This window comes from Meles meles, chromosome 10 (assembly GCF_922984935.1).
Source record: "Meles meles chromosome 10, mMelMel3.1 paternal haplotype, whole genome shotgun sequence".
Taxonomy (NCBI): domain Eukaryota; kingdom Metazoa; phylum Chordata; class Mammalia; order Carnivora; family Mustelidae; genus Meles; species Meles meles.
This window is the reverse complement of record NC_060075.1, coordinates 38,162,866-38,187,669: the sequence shown is the minus strand read 5'-3', so window position 1 is coordinate 38,187,669 and position 24,804 is coordinate 38,162,866. Positions and strand designations below refer to the sequence as shown.

Genomic DNA, 24,804 nt, shown 5'->3' with positions numbered 1-24,804 from the left:
GGCAGTTGCAGAAACAGAGCTGAATGGCCATACGGTAGGTTGCCAGCCATGAAGACTGCTTTTGATGGGACAAGAATGCTAATAGTAATGGTCAGATGGGCGCTGGATCTGAGTAGCTTCTAGATTCCTGAGATCTCCTGAGATGACTTCCTGATCTTTCATTCCTCACACAGCCTTATAACAAATGCCAAGCATCTAACAAAGCCCTATGTGTGTCCTTGTTCCTCTGTCTACATGAATAATCCACGGTTCCCTTCATTTACCACAGAGGTGACACCTGCAGGCCCTCAAAGATCTCTCCTTCAAGATTTGGCCCTGTACTGCTGAATAGCTCCTTTTTCTCTTAATACACAGCTCTGGAATGATCACTTTTGTCTCTCAGATTTCTTTTGTTTCTCCCCCAATACCTGAGATTTCAAAAAATACCCTTGTGGCTAATCATTTCACAGTGAAAAGGATGAGAAGGACCAGGCAAACCCCTTCCCCCAGCTGAAGCCTTCAACTGCCCACAGGTGGTGACTGAAAGGGCTATGAAGGTCAAATTCATGAAAGTAGCATGGTGGATGCCAGGGACTGGGGGCGGGGTGGGGGGAGGAGAAAATGGGAAGCTACTGTTTCATGGGTACACAGTTTTGGTTTGTGCCTATGAAAAAGTTCTGGAGACCCGGAGCGGGGATGGTTGCACAACCATGGGAATGCACGTCGTGCCAAGGGACTGTACACTTAAAAATGGGTAAGATGGTAAATTCTGTGTTACATATATTTTACCATAATAAAAAAAAATTACAAGGGTGCGGGGCAACAAAGCATTTTTAGTCCATCTCAATGGCTTTCCAAATCATGCTTGCCCTGGGGCGGTCCAGAGACGAGGGGTAGATGGGCAGTGGGTATGCCGTACCGAGTCTGGGAGGGCAAGCTGGGATTGGCAAGGCATCAGAAGAATGGTGACATGGAAAGGCGTGGAGTAAGTGACACCTGTCTCAGAATCTGATTCAGGAAAAGAGGATGTCTCTCAGGGGTCCATGGTGTGTGTGAAGGGAGCTATAGAAACTTTCCACAAAAGCAAACAGATATACCCTTTGAGGTGTGACCAACATAGGACACTACTGAGGCAGATTTTAAACACATTAGCAAACTGTAGATGTTTTATTGCAATACATCAGATATTGATACTTCTCCGACTTAAGACAACAACAGTACGTACTGAAGAGGGAAGAATGAATCACATCGCAAATTTCCAGCCGTTTCTAAAAAAGTACTTAGAATTTTGAACAAAAGGCACCGCCACATAATTAAACACGGGCTATCTTGCGCCATCGTGACAAAGAGTATAGTGAGGACACCCACATGCGACAAGAAAAAAAAAAAAACCACGAGAGATAAGGGATGAATTACGAATGGAGAGCACTGTCACAAAAGGCTGCAAAGGGTTAAAGCCATTTAAACAGAATGCTCTAAAGATAGAAAAGTTTCCCCATTAATTTCACTTTCTTCAAGGACACACAAAAATGAGGACAGAGGAGAAATGAGTACAATGTGGAAGGTGAGGAGGACTTACTTCTTATAACTTTGGGGAAAATAAATACTGCAAGTTCAGTAAGCAAATTAAAGAAAACCAATTTGCCCATTTCTAAAATATAATCAGACAGATTTGGACTCTGTTTCAGAGAACAGTTACATAGCTGGAAGAGCCTGTCCTTAGTTCCCTCCCTCTTTCCTTTTTAATGGACTTTAAAATAACTCCACTAGGTGGTTTTCTTTGCTATAAAAACTAGCTCAAAATGTGGCTACTAACTACTATAAAAATGGTCATTTAAACTCTCAGACCTCCAAATTCTTAGTCTATTTAATCAAAACCATCAGCATATCCGTGTGAAGAGATTCTGGGGCTTCCTTAGTGATTCAGGAGATATATATATGAATTACCAATATTGAAGGAGAAAAATTTCTGTAGGTTTTAAAATATAACTGAGTAAATTTATTGGTGGTACATTTATTTAAATCTCACGGTGCAGGGGTGCTTGGGTGGCTCAGTTGGTTAAGTGTCAGACTTTTGGTTTTAGCTCAGGTCATGATCTCAGGTCCTGAGACCCAGCCCAGTGTCAGGCTCCACACTGGGTGTCAGGCCTTGAGATGCTCTCTCTCCCTCTGCCCCACCCCCACTACTCCCACGCGCATGCGTTTGTGGTCTCTCTCTTAAAAAAAAGAAAAAAAAATCTTACATGGGGGCGCCTGGGTGGCTCAGTGGGTTAAAGCCTCTGCCTTCGGCTCAGGTCATGATCCTGGGGTCCTGGGATCAAGTCCCGCATTGGGCTCTCTGCTCAGCAGGGAGCCTGCTTCCCCCTCTCTCTGTGCCTGCCTCTCTGCCTACTTGTGATCTCTGTCTGTCAAATAAATAAATAAAATCTTTAAAAAAAAAAATCTCACATGGCTGGGCACTAAAATGAGAACACTAAGAAGAAGAAAACATCATCTCTGTCTTTAAGGAATTCACCCTTTAACTGAAAATACTTCTACCTAACTATGTATGCATCGAAACACACACACACATAACACACCCCGTATACAATTATTAAAAACAATGTGGTGGGGTGCCTAGGTGGTTCAGTTGGTTAAGCAGCTGCCTTCAGCTCAGGTCCTGATCTCTGGGTCCTGGGATCAAGTCCCACATCAGTCTCCTTGCTCAGTGGGGAGCCTGCTTCTCCCCCTGCTTGTGCACTCTCTCTGACAAATAAATAAATAAAATCTTAAACAAAACAAAACAAAACAACAATGTGGTCAGTGCTTTAATGAAGTCTGAAGAAGGTGAAAATGAGTTGGAACCGTGAACTCAGCCCATGAGAGAGGGATGGGGGGCGGGGCATGGAGTTGCTGTGGGAAAGAAAAGGAAAAAGAATTCCAGGAAAAGATGGTAAAGACACACACCCTGAAGGATGAAGACAGGGAATGTAGCCCCAAGTGGTAAGATGAGGCTGCACAGATTGGTAATGGGTTTATCATGATGGACCTTGCATAAAGAGCTTGAATTATTTTTTTTCTTTTTTCTGTAGAAGATACCAACTGAAAATGGTTATATCTGGAGAAGGGGCTGGTAAAATTGCCTTACAGGGCCAGGCAGTAAAACATTAATAATTATAATAATTTCTAATCTGGCTTACAGGCCATATGGTCATTGCAACTATTCAGTTCTGCCTTTTGTAGGCGCAAAAGCAGCCATAGACAATGGCCGCGTAAGTGGGTGTGGTTGAGTTCTAATAAAACTTTCTTTACAAAATCAGGTGGATCGTCTGCAGGCTGTAGTTTCTGTCCCCTGTTCTGGTGCTAATTAAGAAACAGCCCAGGTGTGAGATGATGAAGGCCTAACTGAGGCAGCGTGAGTGGTAACAATGAAAAGGACATGGCTTTGAGAGATTGTTAGGAAGGGAAATCACCAGAAAATGGTGACTGATTATATGAGGGAGGCTCAGAGATACCAAAGAGCACATCAAGGTCTCCACACTGAGAAACAGAGATGCATTAATCGATACAGGGAAATTGTAGCTGGAAGCATTATTTAAAATCGGGCCACACAAGGACCATTTCAGAAAGGATCACTTTCTTTTAAAGCTGGAGAAGAGGCCACAATTCAGGAGTTCCTGGGAAGAACAGTGTGGCAAAAGACTCAGATTTATAGTTCCTACATTCAGTTAAAGGGTTCTTTTCTGGTTATGAAATGTGAGCTCTTTGTATCATACCTTTCCCCCACTAAAAACCCTAGGCAGGATATATAAGGCAACTCTTGGAGGACTCTGAAGAGTAAATGAGAAAAGGTGGGCACAGTAAGAAAATCAATACTCAAAGAATGACCATAGAATAGTGAGTTCGTGGTTTTTATTTTTTCACCTTTCATATCTCCTGGCTTTGCTGTCCTGGTCTCCTGGAACTACAAAGGGAAATGGACATAAAAAGCTCCCCAGGAAAGCTCCTCTGGTCAGAGGACTGAGAAGAGAACCCTCCTGGGGTTTGGAGTCCTTTTAACCCTTCTAGCTTCCTTTGAGTCCTGGGAATACAGCGCAAAGCTGCAGAGTGCACAGTGTGGGCATCACTGGCAGCAGAGGCGTCCATGGGCTTTTTTATGTTCAGTGGTTGGCCCCCAGAAAGACCAGCTGTAAGGAATGTATCACAGCGTAGGGAGGATCAAGTCTTGGCTTTGACTAATTTGCCTCAGATTAAATGAGAGTGCTAGGAAAAGGAGCCCTTGGGAGATAGTAAAAGTGAGGAAGATCACAGAGAGGAAGATCACAGACAGAAAGGGATTTTTAAATGCTGTGTACAATGTCCTGAGCTCATTTGCAAGCTGCATGTATATTGAACAGACCAGAATAAACATAACAAAGATTTTGAGACATGAACTATGGCACAGACCACTGGTTTAGTCCCAGGCTGTCCCTGGGTGACATATGTGTAGGACAAACCAGAAGAGTATGGAAAGGCTTTGAAAACTAAGCTGACATTGGAATCACAACCTTCAGAAGGTGGTTTAGGACTTGAGGTCTGAATCTAATTGGACTATCTGCTGAAGTCTGCTGAAATTAAAAAAACCCTCAACATTTTCCAGGTTTCAACAGAACCCAGAGTCTCGTGATAGTCAAAATGTTCATGAAACAACCCCAAATGACTTGACATTCAAAGAAACAGGATAACCAAAAAAATTTCAAACGGAAAAGGCAATTAACAGATGCCAACCCCGAGATTCAGTTGTTGGATTTACAGAAATACTATGAAGAAGTTATTATAACCACGCTCCTTCAAGTAAAAGTGAACACTCTTGAACAGAAAGATACAAGTTCCCTATAAAGTAATGGAAACTAAAAAAAAAAAAAAAAAAAAAAAAAAAAAAGGAAAGAAAAAAGAAAGAAATGAAAAGAAAAAAGAAAAGACAAGAAAAAAAGCAAAGGAAATTTTAGAAATGGGTAATACAGTAACAAAAAATTTCACCAGAAGAGCTCAGTAGCTCAATGGAAATGGCACAGAAGAGTCAATTGACTTGTACACGGATCAACAGAAATGATCTAATTTGAACAAGAAAGAAGAAAAACTGGGGAAAAAAAATGAACAGAGACCTAAGAATTTACAGAATACCAAAAAGCCTAACATTCATGTCACTTGTAGTTCCAAAAGAGGACCAGTGCTGAAAATACATTTGATGAAATAATGCCAGAAAACCTCCCAAATCTGGGGAAGGAAATAAGTCTATAAATTCAAGAAATACCGTGGACCCAGACAGGATAATCTTAAAGAAAGTCATGACCATATACATCATAATCGAACTGCTAGAAACCGAAGATAAAGTCTTGAAAGCAACCAGAGAAACTTACACATTATACACAGGGACACAATTTAGGTGACTGCTGATCTTGCATCAGAAACCACGGAGGCCAGAAGACAGCAGGGCAATGTTTTCCAAGTACTGAAACAAAAGAACTATCCACCTAGAATTTGATATCCAGCAGATGTATCCTTCAGGGATAAAGGCAAAACGAAGACTTCGCTGATGAAGGAACACAACAAGAATTCTTCATCGCTAGGTCTACTTTTTTGTTGTTGTTCTGTTTTTGAAGATTTTATTTATTTGAGAAAGAAAAACAAGGAGAGGGAGAGAGAATCTGAAGCAGACTCTGCACCGACCACGACTGCAGAGCCCTACGCGGGACTTGATCCCACACTGTGAGAGCGTGACCTGAGCAGAAACCAAGAGTTGGCCACCCAACTGACTGAGCCACCCAGGCGCCCTTCACCACTGGATCTACTTTAAAAGAAATATGAAAACAAGTTCTTTAGGTTGAATAAAAATGATAACAAAGAGGAACTGAGAACTTCCATGAAGGAAGAAAGAGCAACACAAGCAGTAAATATATGAGCAACAGAGACAGACCATTTAATCCTCTAATTCTTTAAAATAGGTATGACTGTGGGGGTGCCTGGGTGGCTCAATGGGTTAAACCCTCTGCCTTCGGCTCGAGTCATGATCCCAGGGTCCTGGGATCGAGCCCCACATTGGGCTCTCTGCTCAGTGGGGAGCCTGCTTCCTCCTCTCTCTCTGCCTGCCATCTGCCTGCTTGCAATCTCTGTCAAATAAATAAATAAAATCTTCAAAAAATAAAATAAAATAGGTATGACTGTTAACGTAAAAATTATGGCATTATCTGGTGGGGTTTTCAATGTATGCACAGATAATATGTAGGGGAACTACAACATAACATTATTTAACTTGAAGTGGTAAAATACCAACTGTAAGTAGGCTCCAAAAAGTGTGATATGTATTTTGTACTCCCAAAAGCAACCTCTAAAACACAATGCCAAGAGATAGAGTAAAAAAGCCAATAAATTAAAATGGAGTACCTAGAAAAATAGATCCAATGGAAAATTTCCATTATAAAGGACAAATGCTTGAGTCCCCAGATCTAATTATACAAAGCAAAGGACAGACCATGTATGAAACACCAGTGTCCAGCCCACGCTCCCCAGCCTGAGCTAAAAGACAGAATTACCTGTGAAGTTTTGCGCTTTGAGATGTAGATCATAGAGTTTGTGGATGTAGCGTATATACATCTCTTCCTTGTTTAGTTCAGTCTTATAGAAGTTCTGTAAAAAAAGAATACAAGTATGGATCGTTCCTCAATAGTCAGGTTTGCAAACAGCTGCTTTTCACTCTGTGAAGTTCCGTGTTTGGAACTACAAGAATGGACACATTTTTCCATACAAATGTCTCTTTAAAAATTAAGGAAGGAGGCCCAGTGATATACTCTTAATGCAACACTATGTTACATATTACCTAGCAACTTATTGGATAAGTTGGTAATGCTTGGGGAACGTTACCACCAGCGACTCACATTTATTTTGTACTCTATTATTTTTTTGTTAGTTTTACTGCCTAGCCAACAGAAAAATATATTAAAAATAACATAATGGATTAATCCACTTGTTAAACCTGAGCAGTGATACTCAAAGCACGGCTTAATTTCAAATTTCAAACCTGTTTTGCTCTGAAGAAAAAAAAGTTTCTAAGATCTATATAAGGATGAGTAAAAATAATGTAAAAGCATTTTTTTTTCTTCCCCTGAAAAATCATGTAAAAGAGGGTAAATGAAAATGCTCTTTTTTGGTAAGGTACTATACTTCCAGTAAAGGGATTGTTAACAAGAGATTTCAAACTATTATTAGAGGGACATGCTTATTGAAAATATTTTGTTTATTTTTTAAAAAAGTATCTGGAGCTTACCCATCTTCCCTAAAATGTTTTAACATTAGTTATGAAAAATTCAACTCTGACTTACCTTGACCCATTATGTTGGGTTTTTAAGGGTGTAAGCTATAAACACCCACATGTACTCCTCTACCACATCGTACAAAACACCTAGGCCTCACTGAACTTAGTAAACAGGAACAAAAATGTACATGACATGAGGTTCCAGCAAAAGCAGGATGCTGTGAGGTTCTAAATGGGGCACTTTTTGTTGGCAGATCATTTGAGCATTATGAAATCGCTGCACAAGCCCTCTGAACTACCATCACTATTGTTGACTGATCGTGGCTGATATGGGGAAGAAGGAAAAATGAGAGGTGATATGGGGATAAATCTGTTGGCCTGAAGGAGTGACAGGTCATCTTTAAGGGGGAAAGATCAGGAATTCTAAAAATCGTTGGACCTGACTGGCTAGACAGGGCTCTGGTGATGAACCAAACTAGCCAATGTGGCTGCTTAAATTGCACTTGGCTTCAAGTCCAAGGACCTTCTGTCAAATGTACCTTCTGTCCACTACCTAATATTGTCTATTCTTCAATATGAGAACTCTCCTTACCTTGAGGTACTGACATTTAGTTGAATGCATCATAAAATTTTTTTTCTTCCAATTTATACCATTATCCTCCCCCTTTTCTTCCTGTCTCCTACAGATCTTGGCATTCCTTAAAAATCTAAGTAAACAGGGGCGCCTGGGTGGCTCAGTGGGTTAAGCCGCTGCCTTCGGCTCGGGTCATGATCTCAGGGTCCTGGGATCGAGTCCCACATCGGGCTCTCTGCTCAAAGGAGAGCCTGCTTCCCTTCCTCTCTCTCTGCCTGCCTCTCTTGTGATTTCTCTCTGTCAAATAAATAAATAAAATCTTAAAAAAAAATCTAAGTAAATAATGCTATTTGCATCTCTCTTATTATGACCAAAATCATTTTAATTAGCAAGAACTGTTGTACCGTAAACACAAGTCTAACAACCCCACAGCAGGCTTTTTACATTATTAAGGGATGATTTGCTCTAATAGCTTTTTTGGTAAGAAGCAGCATTTTTTTGAGAACAAAATAAGTGATCACTCTGTAAATGAATAATTCTCCTTAAAAAAAAAAAAAAGAAGAAGAAAAATCTCCCAGTCAACAGATGAGAATTTTTCACATACGTCTGGCAAAACTTGTGACACAAAGAACAAAACAATAATTACATTTCCTGGTGTGAGTCATGTCAAACATTATGCATTTTTACCAATTTAACACTACAGTTTAACTTCACTCTTGTGAAGGAAGCCAGAGCTCTCCTGAAGACAATCTGGAATTAATCTTTCCAAAGAGTTAAGGAAAATCTCTAAGAGGAAGTGAGTACCTGAAGAGAACCATATTACTACTAGAAAACATCAAGAACTTTCCATATGGACTAGAAGCTAAAAAGATTAGCTTCAAAGTTATATATTTGGCACTTTGATAATAAGCGTTCTTGTGCTAGTTTGAAATTAGAACAGCTTTCAAAATGTTAACATTTTGGGGGCTTAGTCCGTTAAGCATCAGCCTTTGGCTCGGTTCATGATCCCAGGCTCCTGGGATCAACCCCCATGTTGGGCTCTCTGCTCAGTGGGGAGTCTGCGTCTCCCTCTCCCCCAGTGTATGCTCTGTCTCACTCTCTCTCTCAAATAAATAAACAAAACCTTTTAAAAAAATGTTAACATTTTCTACAAAGACTGTTCTTGGTCAATGCAAAGCCAAAAGGAAAAATTCTTTGTGTCAAGTGAATCCTACTGGGGCCACTGATTTTATTAGGTCACTGGCTTATTCCTACTGGGGGACTACACATGTTTTAGGCAGAGCATTCATTCCTTCATCCAGGGAAATGATCTCTTCTGCTACACCAACTGAGGAAACGAACCTGGAGTCTGCATGTACCTGTTAACCTCCACACGGAGGACACTGTGGAAGAAGATGGAGACAAGGGAAGAAGATTCTTCTGGAAAAAAGTACAGGTTGTCCTTTGAGGTTATTTATGAAACTTTGTGGTCAGCGTTGGGGAAAAGCTAGAGTTAAGCTGATGGACTAAAAAGACTAAAAATGACAGAGCACGGGGCTCTTCTGCCCAAACACTGATGGCCAGGTAGGGATATAGAGGCAGCTTGGACTAAGGCTCTCGAATGTGGTAAAAGGGCTGGCAGCAGCTGGCAAGACAGTGGGGAAACACATGCAGGAGACTTAAAAGTGGTAATGACGATGCTCAAAGGTTAGACATGAGAGCTCAGATGGGAGGTGAGTGGGCTGACCTTGGGGGTCTGGTCCAGTGTCCTGAGGTCACTGTTGGGTCTGATGACAAAAATTAGTCAGAAAGTGGACCACAAGTTGGGGCCGGATAGAGGACTCTCAGATGTCACTATTTCTAGTGACTGATTTTGGAAGCAGAGATGTGGGACATGGGTTCACAATGAGGAACAAGCCGCGGGTGTGGTAAAGGACAGGGGCATCTACTTGGAGGTGAGCCTAAGTGCAGTGAGGGACACAGACCAGGGAAACTGGCGACAAGGGAGCAGAAGCCCTGTGCTTCGACGAGGGGCTGTGAAGGGAATAAACAGAGCAGACTGGAAAGACTGAAGCTGGTGAGCGAGGACAAGACAGAGGAGAGTGGGGGCAAAAGACACTTCCAAGGTGCCGGCAAAGAGAGACCTGCAGGGCGTGTGAGGGATTCCGACCATCAGAGTCAGAAGAACGTCTGCACAAGGACTCAGAACAGCTGCGAGGTTTCAGCTATTCTGCAACATACAAAAAAGAAACCTTGGCTCTCACAGATTTAGACCTGAAAGCAGTCACATATTTCTGTATTTCATATCTGACTAAGGGAAACTACCAAAACATCAATATACCCAATATTAAAATGTAAAAAAAAATGAATTCATGAATGCCTGTATGTATGGTCATTTTTCGGTTCTGCGGTGAGAATACCATCCTATTTAACACTTAGGGATGAGACATTTTAACACAATTGAGTGTCCCAGGACACTCATGGTTTAGCCTGTTTTCCTTACATAATATTTAATTTTACTCCTAAAAAATGTCCTCTTTGGGTGATCAATTACTATGCTTATCTTGGTTATGATGCAAACCTTCAGGAGAATGGTATTAGACAATTTGCAAACAAGCTAGAGAGTGAAAATTAGTGTGTTAAACAGAAACTGTCATTTGTTCACCAAAGAAGAGATGACTAATATTCATTACAATGTAGAATGAATATAAAAACAAGGACAGAAACTGTCTACACACAAGTAGAAAGAGCTCTATCCAGGGACGTTGTGCTTTTTTCTAGGAGAGCCACAAGACTCCCGGAGGGTAAAGCACCACAGGAGGGGAGGGGGCATCGCTCTCTGATCTCACAGAGCCACGGGGTGGGGTGGGGGGGGCGATGCACTGGGGGCCTTCTGCGACAGCATTTTTGGGGATTTAATTCAACCTGAAGCTCACTGTGCTGCTTCTGAAAACACTTCCAAGCTCTTCTAAGAAGCATCCAGATAAAAACACATTGTAAACTAAAACAATTGAAACAGTATTTCTGTGAACAAACAGTAGAACAATTCTGTGAATCAAACGTTAGGATACAAGGAGGAAGAGAGGAATAGTTTACTAACCAGAAGGCTAACTGTGCAGCCAATCTTTTTGCCATCTACCTCTCCCATTTTCATGCAGTCCCTAAAAACAAAAAGCAAGAGTCAGAACTCAGAACTTCCTTCCTAGGGGCAAACACAGTTTCTTCCATGCGGATGGGACTGGGGGAACGTAGGGGAAGTATGGTCAGAGACCCGAGGCAATTCCCAAGTTGCCCTTGAGAAGGGGGCTCTGGGGACTAAGGGAGCCAACCCAGGCTACAGGGTCTCAGGTGAGACACTCCTGAGCACCATTTCTGCTGCTCCCTCTCAACAGACAGGCTCCCTCCCATCCCCCAGAAGGAGAAGTGCAGATGTGTTCTTATACACCTTCTTCCAGAGGGGTGGGAAGCCTGGCCATCAACAACAAGAATGAGGGTTTCATTCTTAAAAGGAAAACACCGCACATTTAAGGGGATGAACTGCTTTAACAGTTGAGATAATTTAAAAATTAAAAAATTGCATCTATGAAAGGCTACGGTGTACGCTTTGCACGCTACCCCCCCTTTCATTTTTTTTTTTTTAACTCCCCTTTCATAAGAAAGCAGCCTGACCATATAATTCTCGGTTACACGGTCTTCACCCTAAAACCAAAGGATCTGCTGGTGTCAATGGCTGAGTCTAAACACCAAAAAAGATCCCTTTACTCATGGGACTCTGAGAACCTTCTCAATTCACTAAGACTTTGAAAGAACGGTCCACCAAACAAAAGAGAGAAAAAGGGGGAAAAAAATGAACGAAAAACTCCGAACCAGCTAGATAAGTCCATTATCTTACTGCACAAGGCACTGTGGGCTGATGATTAACTCCAGCAGAAAGCTGACTGGATCCTGACTCTGATTTCCCAGCTGGAGCACAGCACACCTGAGAAGCAGGGGACGCAGCTTACCTGTAATCTAACAACCTCTCCATCAGACGAGTTACAGTGGCAATTAATGAAACGCCACTTTCCCTCCATGTTTCCCGCTCAATTTTCTTTAATAGACTGGAAAAGAAAGAATGCAGGGCATTTTCAACACTTATTTTTATCAGTCACCATGACAACCATCTTACTTTCATCAGTACCTTAAATGCCTTAGCAACCACTCCAACATCGCACAAGTAGCACGATTTGCAAACAATGTCTTACCTAGGATAGGGACCAAATAGCGGAATTCTAATCCAGGAAGCATTGACAAAGCAAATTGATTTTCAGATTATCCAAGTCATAAAATACGAACACATGCATATGATCATATTTTCAAACTATACAAGCACCCCAGAGCTCCAAGACATTCTCCCCTAGCTTCTCTCCTACACTAGCAGAGGCGTGAGCCTTACCACGGCAAATAACATCGCGAAGAGGGAAAACAGGAGTACCTCTAAGTTTACTTTGAAATAAGATCTTGCTGTTATTCACATAAAAATGTTTTCCTACCTCTCGGTGGAATGCATCTTCATCCAGGCAATTTTACTGCAATGCAACTGCTAGAGGAAAATCCTTGTACAGACGGTATGACGTTTTGCGTTTTTTCCTTTCCCTTCACATTTGCCCACTCAATACATATTGTACTATCTGTGCACTCACTCAACAGTTTCATTCATTTTGTCATTAATCACAGGGGATTGTCTATGAGACTGTTCGAGCAGGTTGGTGACAAGTACTGAACCACAACTCTCCTCCTACATTTTCCCTCATCTTAAGCACCTTGTAGCAGAGGCACTATGTAAACACGGAATCACAACAACCAGAATAATTAGGATCTGTTTGACTTTCACTCCTGTCTCTTGGCAAATTAAGCATACACTTGGCAAAGCCTTTATGACTGAACTTTCCCCAAAAGATAAAAGTAAGAACACAGGCATGGCAATGGGAGCATCCTTCCCTACCCCTCTGCATGTAAAGATCCTTTCTGTCTAAAATCGTTTCCTTTTCATCTTGGTTTTGGGATTACCAGAGAAAGAAAACATTTCTCACAAGTACAACCTAAGCCAATCACATATTGTACTGAAAGGAGAAATAAACACTAAAAGTTATTCTGCCAAAACTAGATAGCTTCCTTCCTTCCTTCCTTCCTTCCTACCTGGTGCTATGTTCTTTCCCAATTTCTCTCCCTACTTCCTCTTGCTGTTGCCTTTCCAGGGCCCAGCCTTCTGCCTTGTCTCCTCATCTGTTGCCTATGTATCCCCGAGCATTTGTTTCCTGGGTTATTCTGAATTGTTTCCTAGATTAAGTTGGGGGAGGGAGGGAAAGAAGGCCTATACCATGGGATGGAGCTTGCCCTGACTAATCTGCCAGCGACAGTCCCCTCATTTGTTTTAAGTGAGTTTTCTTTTAAAAACCCTCTGAACAGCACCTGTTTCAAGCTTAAATGCCAAACTGGTCTCGAACCAAGTCCTCAAATGCAAATCTGCCTGCCAAAGCAGTGCAGGGTGATGTAGAAATTTCCCCAAGTGACAGCCCACACCTCATATACTTTATAGGCTGAAAAACAAAGAACTCAAGTTAAGTAATAATTCTAAAAATATATGGAGACTTCTTTTGCAGGCATGAATTTCATTAATTTGCACAGCCTCCTGATGCAGTCAGATATCAGAGTTCCACAAACCCTTTTGTAAGAAGAGGCACAGTTCTGCAGTGCCCGCTTAACCTTCAGGAATTCCAGACCCAAATGGCAGGACCAAGTCTAGAACCCAATCCATCTGCTCTCGCAGCCAGGCTTCTTCTTTCTATCGGGAAGCTGGTTCTCCCAGTTTATCTGATACAAACTGAGAAGGGGAGCCTCATGACCGGAAGAGAAGAGTCTAGCCCACTTCAGGGAGACTCTGTTTTTATTTGGCCCGTGTGCCCATGCTGAGTACACGGGGAACTCACCCGAGAACAGTGAAGGGTGATTTCTTACTGCTAGCTGATAGGCAGTGGGCCTCCCTACCAGTGGAGAGAGGGGTAAACCAGAGTCCTAGAGGATGACATAATGCTCAGAAAGCTCTTACTCTGGGAAAGAACATCAACAGGGGGAGGTAGGATCTGACCCTAAATTTGCTTCTCTCTACATCTACACAGTGGTGGTGAGGCCATCTCTCCTGCAGGAAACACCTGTGTCTGTCTGTCCGTGTTCTTCTTAATCCAAAGGGAAGAGCCAGATTCCTGAGATACATGTTGTGTATCCACTGCTCGGCCTCCAAACTAGAATTTAGTGTGTGACTGCCAAATAAAGACCTCTGGAATGACCTGGAGTCTTTCTTAATTATTTAGAGCAACATATGAGAAAGGAGGGAGAGGGATGGCGGCTCATCCGGAAAGCGCCCTACTATGTGTTCCCACAGCATAGTCCCTGTGGTGTCGTCAGCCCTAGGACAGCATCTGCCCCGGGGAGGTACTTGGTAAATAAAACCAAACCAAGCAGAGCCAGGGGAAGCTGAATTTAGTTCTGACACCCTGTGCTGGAGACAGCACACTGGTATCAATGATCTACACTTCCAGCATTATAAAAAATAATAAATCCTGACTCCTACTTACTCAAAAAGATGAAGTATGGGTCCATGAAGACAATGTTGGGGGGTGGTGGGGAAAGGTGAGCTGGCTCTTAGGAAGGAAACCACTGCACAGATTTCAAGTCTCCTTCCAAGGAGGCTCTTTGGGCAACTCCTACCTTTGCAGGAAGGAGGAAGCTACTTTCAGCTTCTGAACAAAACTGAATAAGTTTTAGATATGAACTACAGAGAACAAATGAGAATCTGTACCATAACGGCATGTGTTCCCAATTCATAATGTGTGCAGTGACTCATTGTACTTATACTAATTCATGGTGACTTCTATTGCCAAAGAAGCACTTCATTGTTTCCTGAAACATGGCTGGCTTTTCACTTTCTTTCCTGAACCCAGGTAGTAATGATATTTAATTATCACTTTAGGTTTTATTTAAACCCAATATGCTGGTAGGAAAACCATGAAAGAAAAATATTTATAGTAACATTTCTAATAATATGTTAAAAATCACAAAAGAAAAATAATCTCCACTGAATGAATTAAAAAGTCTTAACTACAGAGAGAGGCTTAATATATTAATTACTGGTTTCATGCTAACGTCAAGGTACATCTTCTATTTCAAAGCCTCATTTAGACACAAGCAATCCAAATTGCAAGCTATAGACCTTTATTAAAGTAGAGAAGAGGCTAAAATGATGTATTTATTAATCTTGTGAATTTATTATAAATAATTAATCACAAATCTCCTGAGATTCATTTCACTGAGTGCTTTCTCATTTTAGTTCTTTGTTCAAACCAAGGACTGGTAACTGAAGTGATAGCAGTTCTCAAAGGCAATTTATTACCCTGGATGAGGTTTTAATCAGAGTTCTTGCTAAACTCCAGCTGTCATGAAACACAGGCGCTTTGTACACTAGAATGAACGAGGGCTTGGTGAATAATTACTAAAAGTTCCAGTTTAATTGCAGTACCAGAAGAAAATGATTTTGTTCAGGAGTCAGTGCAAAGAATCTATGTTATCATCACCCACCACCATTCCAAGAAAACTGGGTACCCTTCTTGGCTCTTCCTTTGAATGTAATTTTCTTAAAAGGTTCAGGGATGATTCTGAATCAGGCAAGTTGAAACCTATCAGTCACTAATAATGCTTTCTAAATCTGGATACTAATAATACGTCTACTTTTCTAAAGTAATGATCATAAAACAAAGTATACAACTTGGCATTCGGCTATCGATTCTGAAGCACGAATGGCTGGACGTGATGCTTGGGCACACATACAAGGCAGAGCATATTCTGTAACATAAAGACGTATCGCTGAATGATTTTTGTACTTCTGAAAGAACTGTAAACATTTTCCAGGCACAAGGAGCTAGTCCTGCCTTCAAACACTTTATCAACATACTTGGACTGAAAATGGCTAAGATCCATAGAAAACTGTAGAGAAAACGACTGTTAGAATGAAAACCCTAAAGTACTAAAACACTCTTACATGTTCTCTCTGACCATCTCACACAGTGATGAGAACTAGTCTAGCAATTCACCCCAGACTGTGATCACATTCTATCGGAAAGGACTGCCTCAAAGTCCCCTACAGCACCCTGCTGTCGTTCTAGCCTCCACCCAAATCCAAATCACAGAATTCACTAAAAATGACTTGGTTCTGTGATACTCTAGCAAGAAACATTTAGAAAGCAATTAATCATGCTGAGTGCCCAATCAGGATCAATGAATCAAATCAAGTACTGAAAAACAGAGGCCAGCTCTTAGCTTAGTCAACCCTTCAAGAAATCAGCCAAGGATATCTTGCTTTGGAAAGAAACACACAAGAACCCGATAATTATGTCATTGTCTCCCCACCCCTTACCCCCCGCCCTGCCGTCTTCCCACTCTTAACCCAACTTAAAATCATTATCTTGCAGCCCTGGCTTTAATTCTTAGGATTGAAAAAACTGAGATTTGTTACATAACACATGTGATCTGACCTGATCATAGATTAAAATGAGGAGAGGGATCTAATCATCAGCATACTAAGATCCACTCACCAGAGTTAGGCAATTATCCTTTATTTCACACTCCACAAAGACAAAGCACTCCTGCGAGACCCAAGCTGTCTTTGCAGCTCTCGGGCGCTCAGCACTGACACCAAATCCTCTGAAGGGAACCGACTGGGGAGACACGCATTACTCACATACTGTTGAAGAGTTCGCGGTACGTTTCATCACCTTTGCCTTCAGACATCAGGCTGTCCAGTTTGTCAATGAGCTTGGCTTCCACCTGAAACATACCCAAATATTACTCCCTTTCCTCCCCTTCACAAGTGGGTTCCCTAGGCAAACTGAAACATATTTCTATCTGCAAGGGAAAAAAAAACACAGTAAATTTTGTGAAAGCAACATTATCATAAGCTGTGGTTAATAGCAGACACCCCCTTGGAATTCTAGGCGGCTAATTTAGATGGAGCAATGTGACTTTGAACTCCCAGAGGGGTATCATCTGCTGCCACCAAAGACTTCCATTTGTTGACTCAAACACAAATGTTTACAGCCCAGCTTAAACACTTGCATTTTTTTTAAGAGCTATAAAAACTGGCAAGTCCTACTTACTTATTTAAAAAAAAAAAAATCACTCGATGTGTAAGAACAGTAGCAAAGTAACATACCCACAGACATTAATTTAAATCTTTGATGTGTTTTCTATCTATTTTCTTTCTCAAAACAGTCTGAGGTTGCACTAAATCTTTGCTCCAGTTGAGAACTTGCCTTATCCATGTCCAGATGGTAGATCCATGGAAATATTCTAAGTCAGCAATAAGCTACATGAGAGAGAAAGGACATATTTCCTGAAAACCTGCAGTCAAAACATTTATATCTTCAAGAATGTAAATCCCTTGGGCCTTGAATATCAGGAAAGCAGAAATAGCCCTTCATCTGTCTGAGACAAAGAGACAGAAAGTGAAACACCCTTGCATGGCCAGAGAGAGGTAAGCAACTCTAGACTGGGAGAGATACTTGACTTTGTCAAAGGACTAAGCTCAGTTATTCCTTGGAATCAAATTCTAATAAGGCTGTGAAGACCAAAGGAAGGAGAGTGGGTTTCCCCCAGGCAGGTACAATTTTAAAATAGCCTTCCATTCAGTTATTCACTTTCTTGAAATGAGATATTGATACAGGTGATATGGCATGCTTCCGGCAGGAGGAGGGGTCTGTGGCTGCCTTCACTCACTCGCAGAGTGGATAATCATTCCTAAAATTTGAGAAAGTCTTCATTTGGAGAAGCATGGGGTGGGGGGGCAGATCCTTCACACAAGTGACTGTGTACAGCTCAGTGAGGTGACTCCCTGAACAGAAAGAAGGCGACTATCTCCAACTTGAGAGACCTGGTGTAGCAAAAAGCAGCTGATTTCTTATGTAATGTAGTTTTGTAATAAAAACTTCTATTCTTTCCAAAACTGGAGCAGAGCTCCCCGAACCAATGTCAATGAAACTAATAGGCTCATCTAGGAATCTAGATGCAAGAATTTCCACTGCTTTCCTATTTAAATTAATTACCAGCACTTCAGGCAAAAAGCAATAAAACATACTGGGCATCAAATGCTCAAAACCTAGCCATTCACCAAATGCAATGTGCAGACCACAGACAGGTCCATGATTTTAAGGATCGTTAGCCTTCTGATTCCTCTGTGTCGTGTCCAACTGGGAACAGATCAAGTCTCTGCCAGCTCTTCAACAGAAACCCTGGAAATCACAGAATTTTTAAGCGGAAGAGGATGTGAGAGCTTCCCCTGAGGCTCAGGGGAACACAGGACTGGAGAAGTGACCAAGGTCACACAAAGGGGAGAAGGCAGACCAGGCTGGAATCTAAGTCCCTTGAGCGCTCAGTGCTCACTTCCCAACTTGGAGTTGAATCTGGTAGCTCAGAGATGCTTGAGAAGAACTGAAATTCTCCCCAACCGCTCTGAGAAGCTCATCCGCCTACCTGTTTAAAGTTGCCGCTCCGCCTCTGCTCCCAGTCCATCATATCATGAAAAATAGGAATCATGACATTCCGGAGATCTGCCTGGGGTATCAAGGTCACTTCTAGGAAAGGGCCAATCAAGGCAGGAATAAAATGAAGCTTGTGCTCTCCTAAATTGAATAACACATTTGAGTTTTAGTATATTTAATCTTAGTAGGAGTTCAGAAAATTAATATTATTGAATTTATTTTAAATGATCGCCACAAGTATATTCAATTATAGTTGTCTCTCCAGGCAAGAAAGTATCTCTCTAAGCAGATATATAAACACTAAATTTTCATATGTTGATTAATATTTCTCCATCTTTTATTAAAAAATTAAGGATTTACTTTTTCACAGTTTAAGAAAAAGCTCTACAATACCATGAAAAATTACACCACAAATTAAAAATGACAAATTAAAATTACACCAGAAGTTAAATCATCAGGAATTGGTTATGTACACTACAATATAGTCACACATTAAAATTTGTATGCAGCCACTAAAGCTGAGGTTAAGGAAGGATAAAAGGCAAAGCTTTTCAAGAGAATTAATTGAAAAAGCAAGGAGCAATACAATATGGACAGGTACCTCTCTCATTAAAAAAAAAAAAAAGCACATATAATGGTCAAGAAGATTATATCGCCGAATGTTAACCACGAAGGTTATCTCTGGGTGGTAAGAGTAGAGTAGATTTTTACATATTGAAAAAAAGTGGTCCCTCCATCATATAAATTTTCTTTAATTTTTAAATTTTTTAATAAACATATAATGTATTTTTATCCCCAGGGGTACAGGTCTGTGAATCGCCAGGTTTACACACTTCACAGCACTCACCATGGCACATACCCTCCCCAACGTCCATAACTCCACCACCCTCTCCTGACCTCCCTCCATATAAATTTTCTTATGTTTTGAAACATAACATACAGCCTAAATAAAAAACTAAATGGTCAACCAAAAAAAAAAAGGTAACAATTTTCTTAAAAGATTGCACTATAACAACAGTGAACTCAACATGGTGTTTTACCAAAGTACACAAAGCGTGATACCAATACTTCACTGAAAAGGAAGGTTGCGGGGGAAAGGACCCCGGTGATTTCATCTAGCCGATGAGCATTGAGTTCAGTCCATTACACTAATGGTCTATGTTAAATCTCAGAGTCTTACTTTGATAATAAGAACACCGCATACAAGGAAAACACATTATTTCTCAACTGCTAACCTTGTGCATTGTGGCTGAAAGCTTTTGACACGTAAAGCATCCATTTAAAATCCACAGAACAGGTTGTGAAGCTGGGCACAAGAGCCCTGGGTTCATGAAAGAAGAAAGTTTCCCCCTTATTATTCTTTTCTACCTCTCATCTTTTGTAGTAAGGGTCAAATACCCAGAAAATCATGTCATTCAGAGTTACTGGCACATTTTGGAGTTACATACCTTCACATTAATGATCAATTTCTCTCTTTTGTTTTCTGTACTAGAAGGCATTAGGGTGCTCAGACACACACAACTCCAGGGTGCAAAGATACACGTTACATTTATATTGACTTTAGAAGGGCTTTTATTTTTTAACTTAATGTATTTCTAATTTTTAAAAAAGATTTTATTTACTTATTTGAGACAGAGAGAGAGAGAGAGAGAGACGGAGAGAGCACAAGGAGGGGAAGAGGGAAAAGCAGACTCCCTGCTGAGCCAAGAGCCCAAGACCCTGAGATCATGACTTGAGCCAAAGGCAGACACTTAACTGACTGAGCCTCCCAGGCGCCCCTAATTTTTTATTTTTTGAGAGAGTGAATGGTGGGGGACAGAGGGGCAAAGGGAGAGGGATAGCATCGTAAGCAGACTCTGTGCTGAGTATCCGGACACAGGACTTGCTCTCATGACCCTGAGGTTGTGACCTGAGTCGAAATCAAGAGTTAGATGCTTATCTGACTGAGCTACCTAAGTACCCCTAGAGGGGCTTTTAAAAGAAAGAATAGGAAAGGAAAAATTTGGAAACTGGAAAAAAATGATGGATGAGATTAGAGAGAGGGTGTTTGTGAAGTCATTGTTTTGTGACTGAAAGTACCTAGAGACAGTTCAGCCATCTTTAGGATGTGGCCCCCATTCCTTTTCCTCAGTGCTGTGGGACATAAGCAGGACACAAGTCACAGGCCCCGGCTTATCTGAAAGTCTCTTTCTTTCCCAACTCTGAGGCCACATCGTCTTTTCCTTTCTCTTTGAGGTTTCATTAAAAGTAACCTGTTTCTCATCATCTCTTAATCACTTATCCATACCCATTATGTGTAAGGAATAAACTTGGCTTAGAATTCCTTTCGCTTTCCTACCTTCCTCTGTGGCTCAGGTACAATTTTCTCTCTCCCAAGGGACTCCTGAGTACTCCTCATCTGAGCAAGCACACCTCCTTCTTATTCATCAGAAGAAACTTCCTTACTAATCTAACCTTATGTACTTTCCTCTGAAAGAATGAATCTCTGAAGATGGACAAACCCACTGTGGCAGAATAGAGAGAAACATCAATCCACAATTCTTCGCCCTGTTATCTCCCCCATCCTCCCAACACACACATTTCAAGCAGGGAGCTAGCAACCAGCTTTTGCGATTGCTTTCCTCGGTTATTTTTGTCAGGGCAGAAAGCAGAAGCAACTTAAACTCAATCACTCTTCTTGTCATTTGTAAAACCCTAACCCACTCAATGCTTATTCAAGAGATCCTGACAAGAAAGAGGAAGAGAGAGAAATGGGGGAAGGAGACGTCTGGCCCAGTCTGAGATGAGCTGGCCTTTCACCAGGTCTGTGAGCCTGCCCCTAGGGGATGGCTGCAGGTCTCTGAGGATGAGTGTACCACAGACACTGTACCCTCCGCAGAGCCACGCACTGAAGGCACCAGGAACACAGGACAAAGGTCACCTTGACATGAGACCAATAACCAGGAGGGCCTCCCCACGGTTTCGAGATTATGTAAGATACCAAATCTGTGCATAGCTTTTAGGTATGTGTGGGGAAGAGGTAATAGAAGTGGCAAGAAAGAAAAAATAAAATGGAACTTCCTGCCAGCCCAAGTAGTCCTCCCTTGCCTGCTGAAATGAGACTCAGAGCTGTTACATTATTACCTTCATTTTTAATCTTTCTTAAGCCTAGCATCCTTTGGCCTCTCTGAAGAAGATCACTAGCAGGTACTTATTTATCAGTTTCCCTGAGTATTTTTTTTTTAATTCCTTTGTGAAAGAAAAAAAATCCTATTTATAGGCATTTTACAACCTGATTTTTTTCTTTTAAAAAGGTTTTCATGTGTATTGTTTGGGGCCAGATAAGGACAACATTTATCCTGAGTAACGTACAGAATTGTTGAATCATTATGTTGTCTACTTGAAGCTGAAAGAACACTGTATGTTCATTATAGCCCAATAAAACGTTTTTTTACTATGAAAAATCTTACACATACAAAATTATAAAGAACACTAAAACAGATCCCCACATACCCATCATCTAGCTTCAATAATTAGCAAAATTTTTCTCTCCCCTAGGGTACTTTAATGCAAGTCTGAGACTTCATATCATTCTCCTTGTACACAAATCAGCAAGCATCTTTAACAGGTGGGAATGAATAACAAAAAAATACATATATATATTTTATATATATATGTAATATATATAACATATATATGTAATAAAGGCATTGTGATTATATATGTGTATATATATGTATATTATACATACATAATCACAGTGCCCTTATTACCTCTAACAATGGCACACAATAATTCCTCAATCTAAAGCTCAGCGTATATTAAAATTTCCCGGGGCGCCTCGGTGGCTCAGTGGGTTAAAGCCTCTGCCTTTGGCTCAGGTCATGATCCCAGGGTCCTGGGATCGAGCCCCGCATCGGTCTCTCTGCTCAGCGGGGAGCCTGCTTCCCCCTCTCTCTCTACCTGCCTCTCTGCCTACTTGTGATCTCTGTCTGTCAAATAAATAAATAAAATCTTTAAAAACAATTTCCCTGATTGTCCTAAAACATGTTATTTACAGTTGGATTCTTTCAATCATAATCCAGACAAAGTCCAGACACTGCATTTTACAGCCAAAATTTTCTGACAGTAGACAGGCCATACCTACTTTTAAATCACTGTACAGGAGAGCATGAAGATAGCCTTATTTGCTGAAAACACAGTTCGGCAACACAGAACCTGTGTAAACCTGAACAGGCTCTCGCCATGTAAAACTTAATTCCTCCCTGATGAGCAAAGCAAAATTGGGAACTATGTATGACAACAGCAAAATAAACTTTACTTAAATGATTTCTTTTTAAACTGAAGATTTAGTATACTTTCCCCATCTCTAATTGTCAGCCACATGGTCTTGTTTTGAAGTATTTAGGGCATCTGCTACTTGGGCTGTTGGAGTTTTATATTTATGGGCACAGAACAGCCTGTTAGGGAAGTATTGATTTTTTTACGGCAGTTACAAGACGCTGTGTTTGCAAATGTGGAAAAAAGGCCCACTTTATATTTAGTAAGAATGTTGGTTCCACTAAAAATAGCAAGAAAAAGCTTAACCTTGAAGCACAATGAATGCCGAAGCTGGGACACAGTAGTCAAGGCTAGCCTCTTTCTTTGTAGACTATTTTGTAAGCATAGTGCTAATGTATAAAATTTGTATGCCTTCCCCCTTCTCTTGACAGGGCATTTTTAGTCCTTCTGCTTGGAAATGAAAATACTGAGGAACGACATATTTAAGAAAAGGTATTTACTTTTCACTACTTGGTCTTTACTCTTCAAAAGTAAATTATTTTATCAAAACCACAAGGAAATGTCACCTGACACCTGTTAGGATGGCTACTGTCCAAAAAAAAAAAAAAAAAAGAAGAAGAAGAAGAAGAAAAAGGAAGAAAGGAAAAAGTGGGACGCCTGAGTGGCTCAGTCAGTTAAGCATCTGACTTTTGATTTCAGCCCCGATCATGATCTCAGGATTGTGGGACTGACTACATCAGGCTCCATGTTGGGTGTGGAGCTCACTTAAGATTCTCCTTCTCCCTCTCCTTCTGCTCCACCCTGCCCCACCCCCACCCCACCCCACTCACACACGTGTGTGCATACTATCTCTCCAAAAAAAGAGAGAGAGAGAGAGAAGAACAAGTGTTGGCAAGGACGTGGAGAGACTGGAGCTCTTATGAACTGTTAATGGTAATGTAAAACGGTGCAGTCACTGTGAATAGAGTATGGCAGTCCTATAATTACTCCATGATCCATTGCTCAATGGTAAATCAAGGGGATATAATGATAAGATTTGAAAATCGTACAGCTCTGTGCTTAAAAGCAGACTCAATTACATGTACCCTTTATTCCTTGTTCTCAACAGAAGGGAAAAACCAACTCTGTTTCTACTTGAAGAATGCAAGAGTTTCCACATTTCTAGGTAAGTACTGATGACCAAAATCTGATTTAAAAATACTGTTCTGGGGGCACCTGGGTGGCTCAGTGGGTTAAAGCCTCTGCTTTCGGCTCAGGTCATGATCCCAGGGTTCTGGGATGGAGCCCCACATTGGGCTGTCTGCTCAGCAGGGAGCCTGCTTCCTCCTGTCTGCTTCTCTGCCTACTTGTGAACTCTGTCAAATAAATAAATAAAATCTTAAAAAAAAAATACTGTTCTGTAAAATTTCTGTTTGTGTTTGTGTACTAGACTAACTGGGTATTTTCAAGGGGCAAAAAATGTATTCAGTACTCTGAGTATTATTTCCTCTTTGAAATTTATTTTCTAAAAGTTAGTGTTTTTTGTATCAAACTAAAAACCATGGAGGCTCTTGACTTCTGAAGTCATAAAGCTTCCTTGCTTTACTAAAACCAACAATTCATTTTTATCAAGATTTTCTTATTCCACAGAAATCGCACAAAAGTTTAAAATATGAGATTTAAACACTAAGCTCTGTACATATGGTCCATTTTTTCTTGTATCTCTCCAAATAATGTGCACAGAGCAGTGCCTCACGAACTATTAAATTAAATGTATTGTCCTGTTCCATTAAGAAATGGATATCTGTAATTATCTGAATAAATTCTTCTTTAGCATTCCAAATACTCAACAGGACATATTTATAGGTAAACCAAATTATAGCAAATAGATTTTCATATTTCTAAGTAATAAGCTGACTTAAGGTCTATAAGGGGTGTTAAAACAGTACTCTGAATACTTAATCTTTCTTATCATTTTGTAAGAATATATATATATGTTGGAAGAAAGGCTTCAACATTTCTGAACATTTCCCCATTCTAGTTGTTGCACAATAGCAGTGACCTTTAAAATTCACCTTGTGTTTTGGAAGTCTCAGCTTCAACTCTAGGGAAATAACCTGAAAACCAAGGAATGAAGTGAAAATTTACACATACCCTGTATTTGAACTAGGTCCTGCTGGGAATCCATAGTTGAG

General features: G+C 40.9%; 1 protein-coding gene across 4 annotated transcripts in view; it reads right to left on the bottom strand.

Annotated features, from left to right (window-relative positions):
- The window catches only part of DOCK4 (dedicator of cytokinesis 4), a 432,562-nt gene that overhangs the window by 48,959 nt on the left and 358,799 nt on the right, over positions 1-24,804 (bottom strand). For 3 of the 4 annotated variants that reach the window (XM_046020394.1, XM_046020397.1, XM_046020396.1), the window contains exons 31-36: positions 18,363-18,511; positions 16,576-16,661; positions 12,047-12,073; positions 11,807-11,902; positions 10,903-10,963; positions 6,531-6,624 (exon numbers count right to left, since the gene is read on the bottom strand). In XM_046020394.1, the coding sequence (XP_045876350.1) occupies positions 6,531-6,624; positions 10,903-10,963; positions 11,807-11,902; positions 12,047-12,073; positions 16,576-16,661; positions 18,363-18,511 (513 nt within the window). The remainder of the gene's footprint in view (positions 1-6,530; positions 6,625-10,902; positions 10,964-11,806; positions 11,903-12,046; positions 12,074-16,575; positions 16,662-18,362; positions 18,512-24,804) is intronic. The other variant, XM_046020395.1, reaches the window with a different exon arrangement.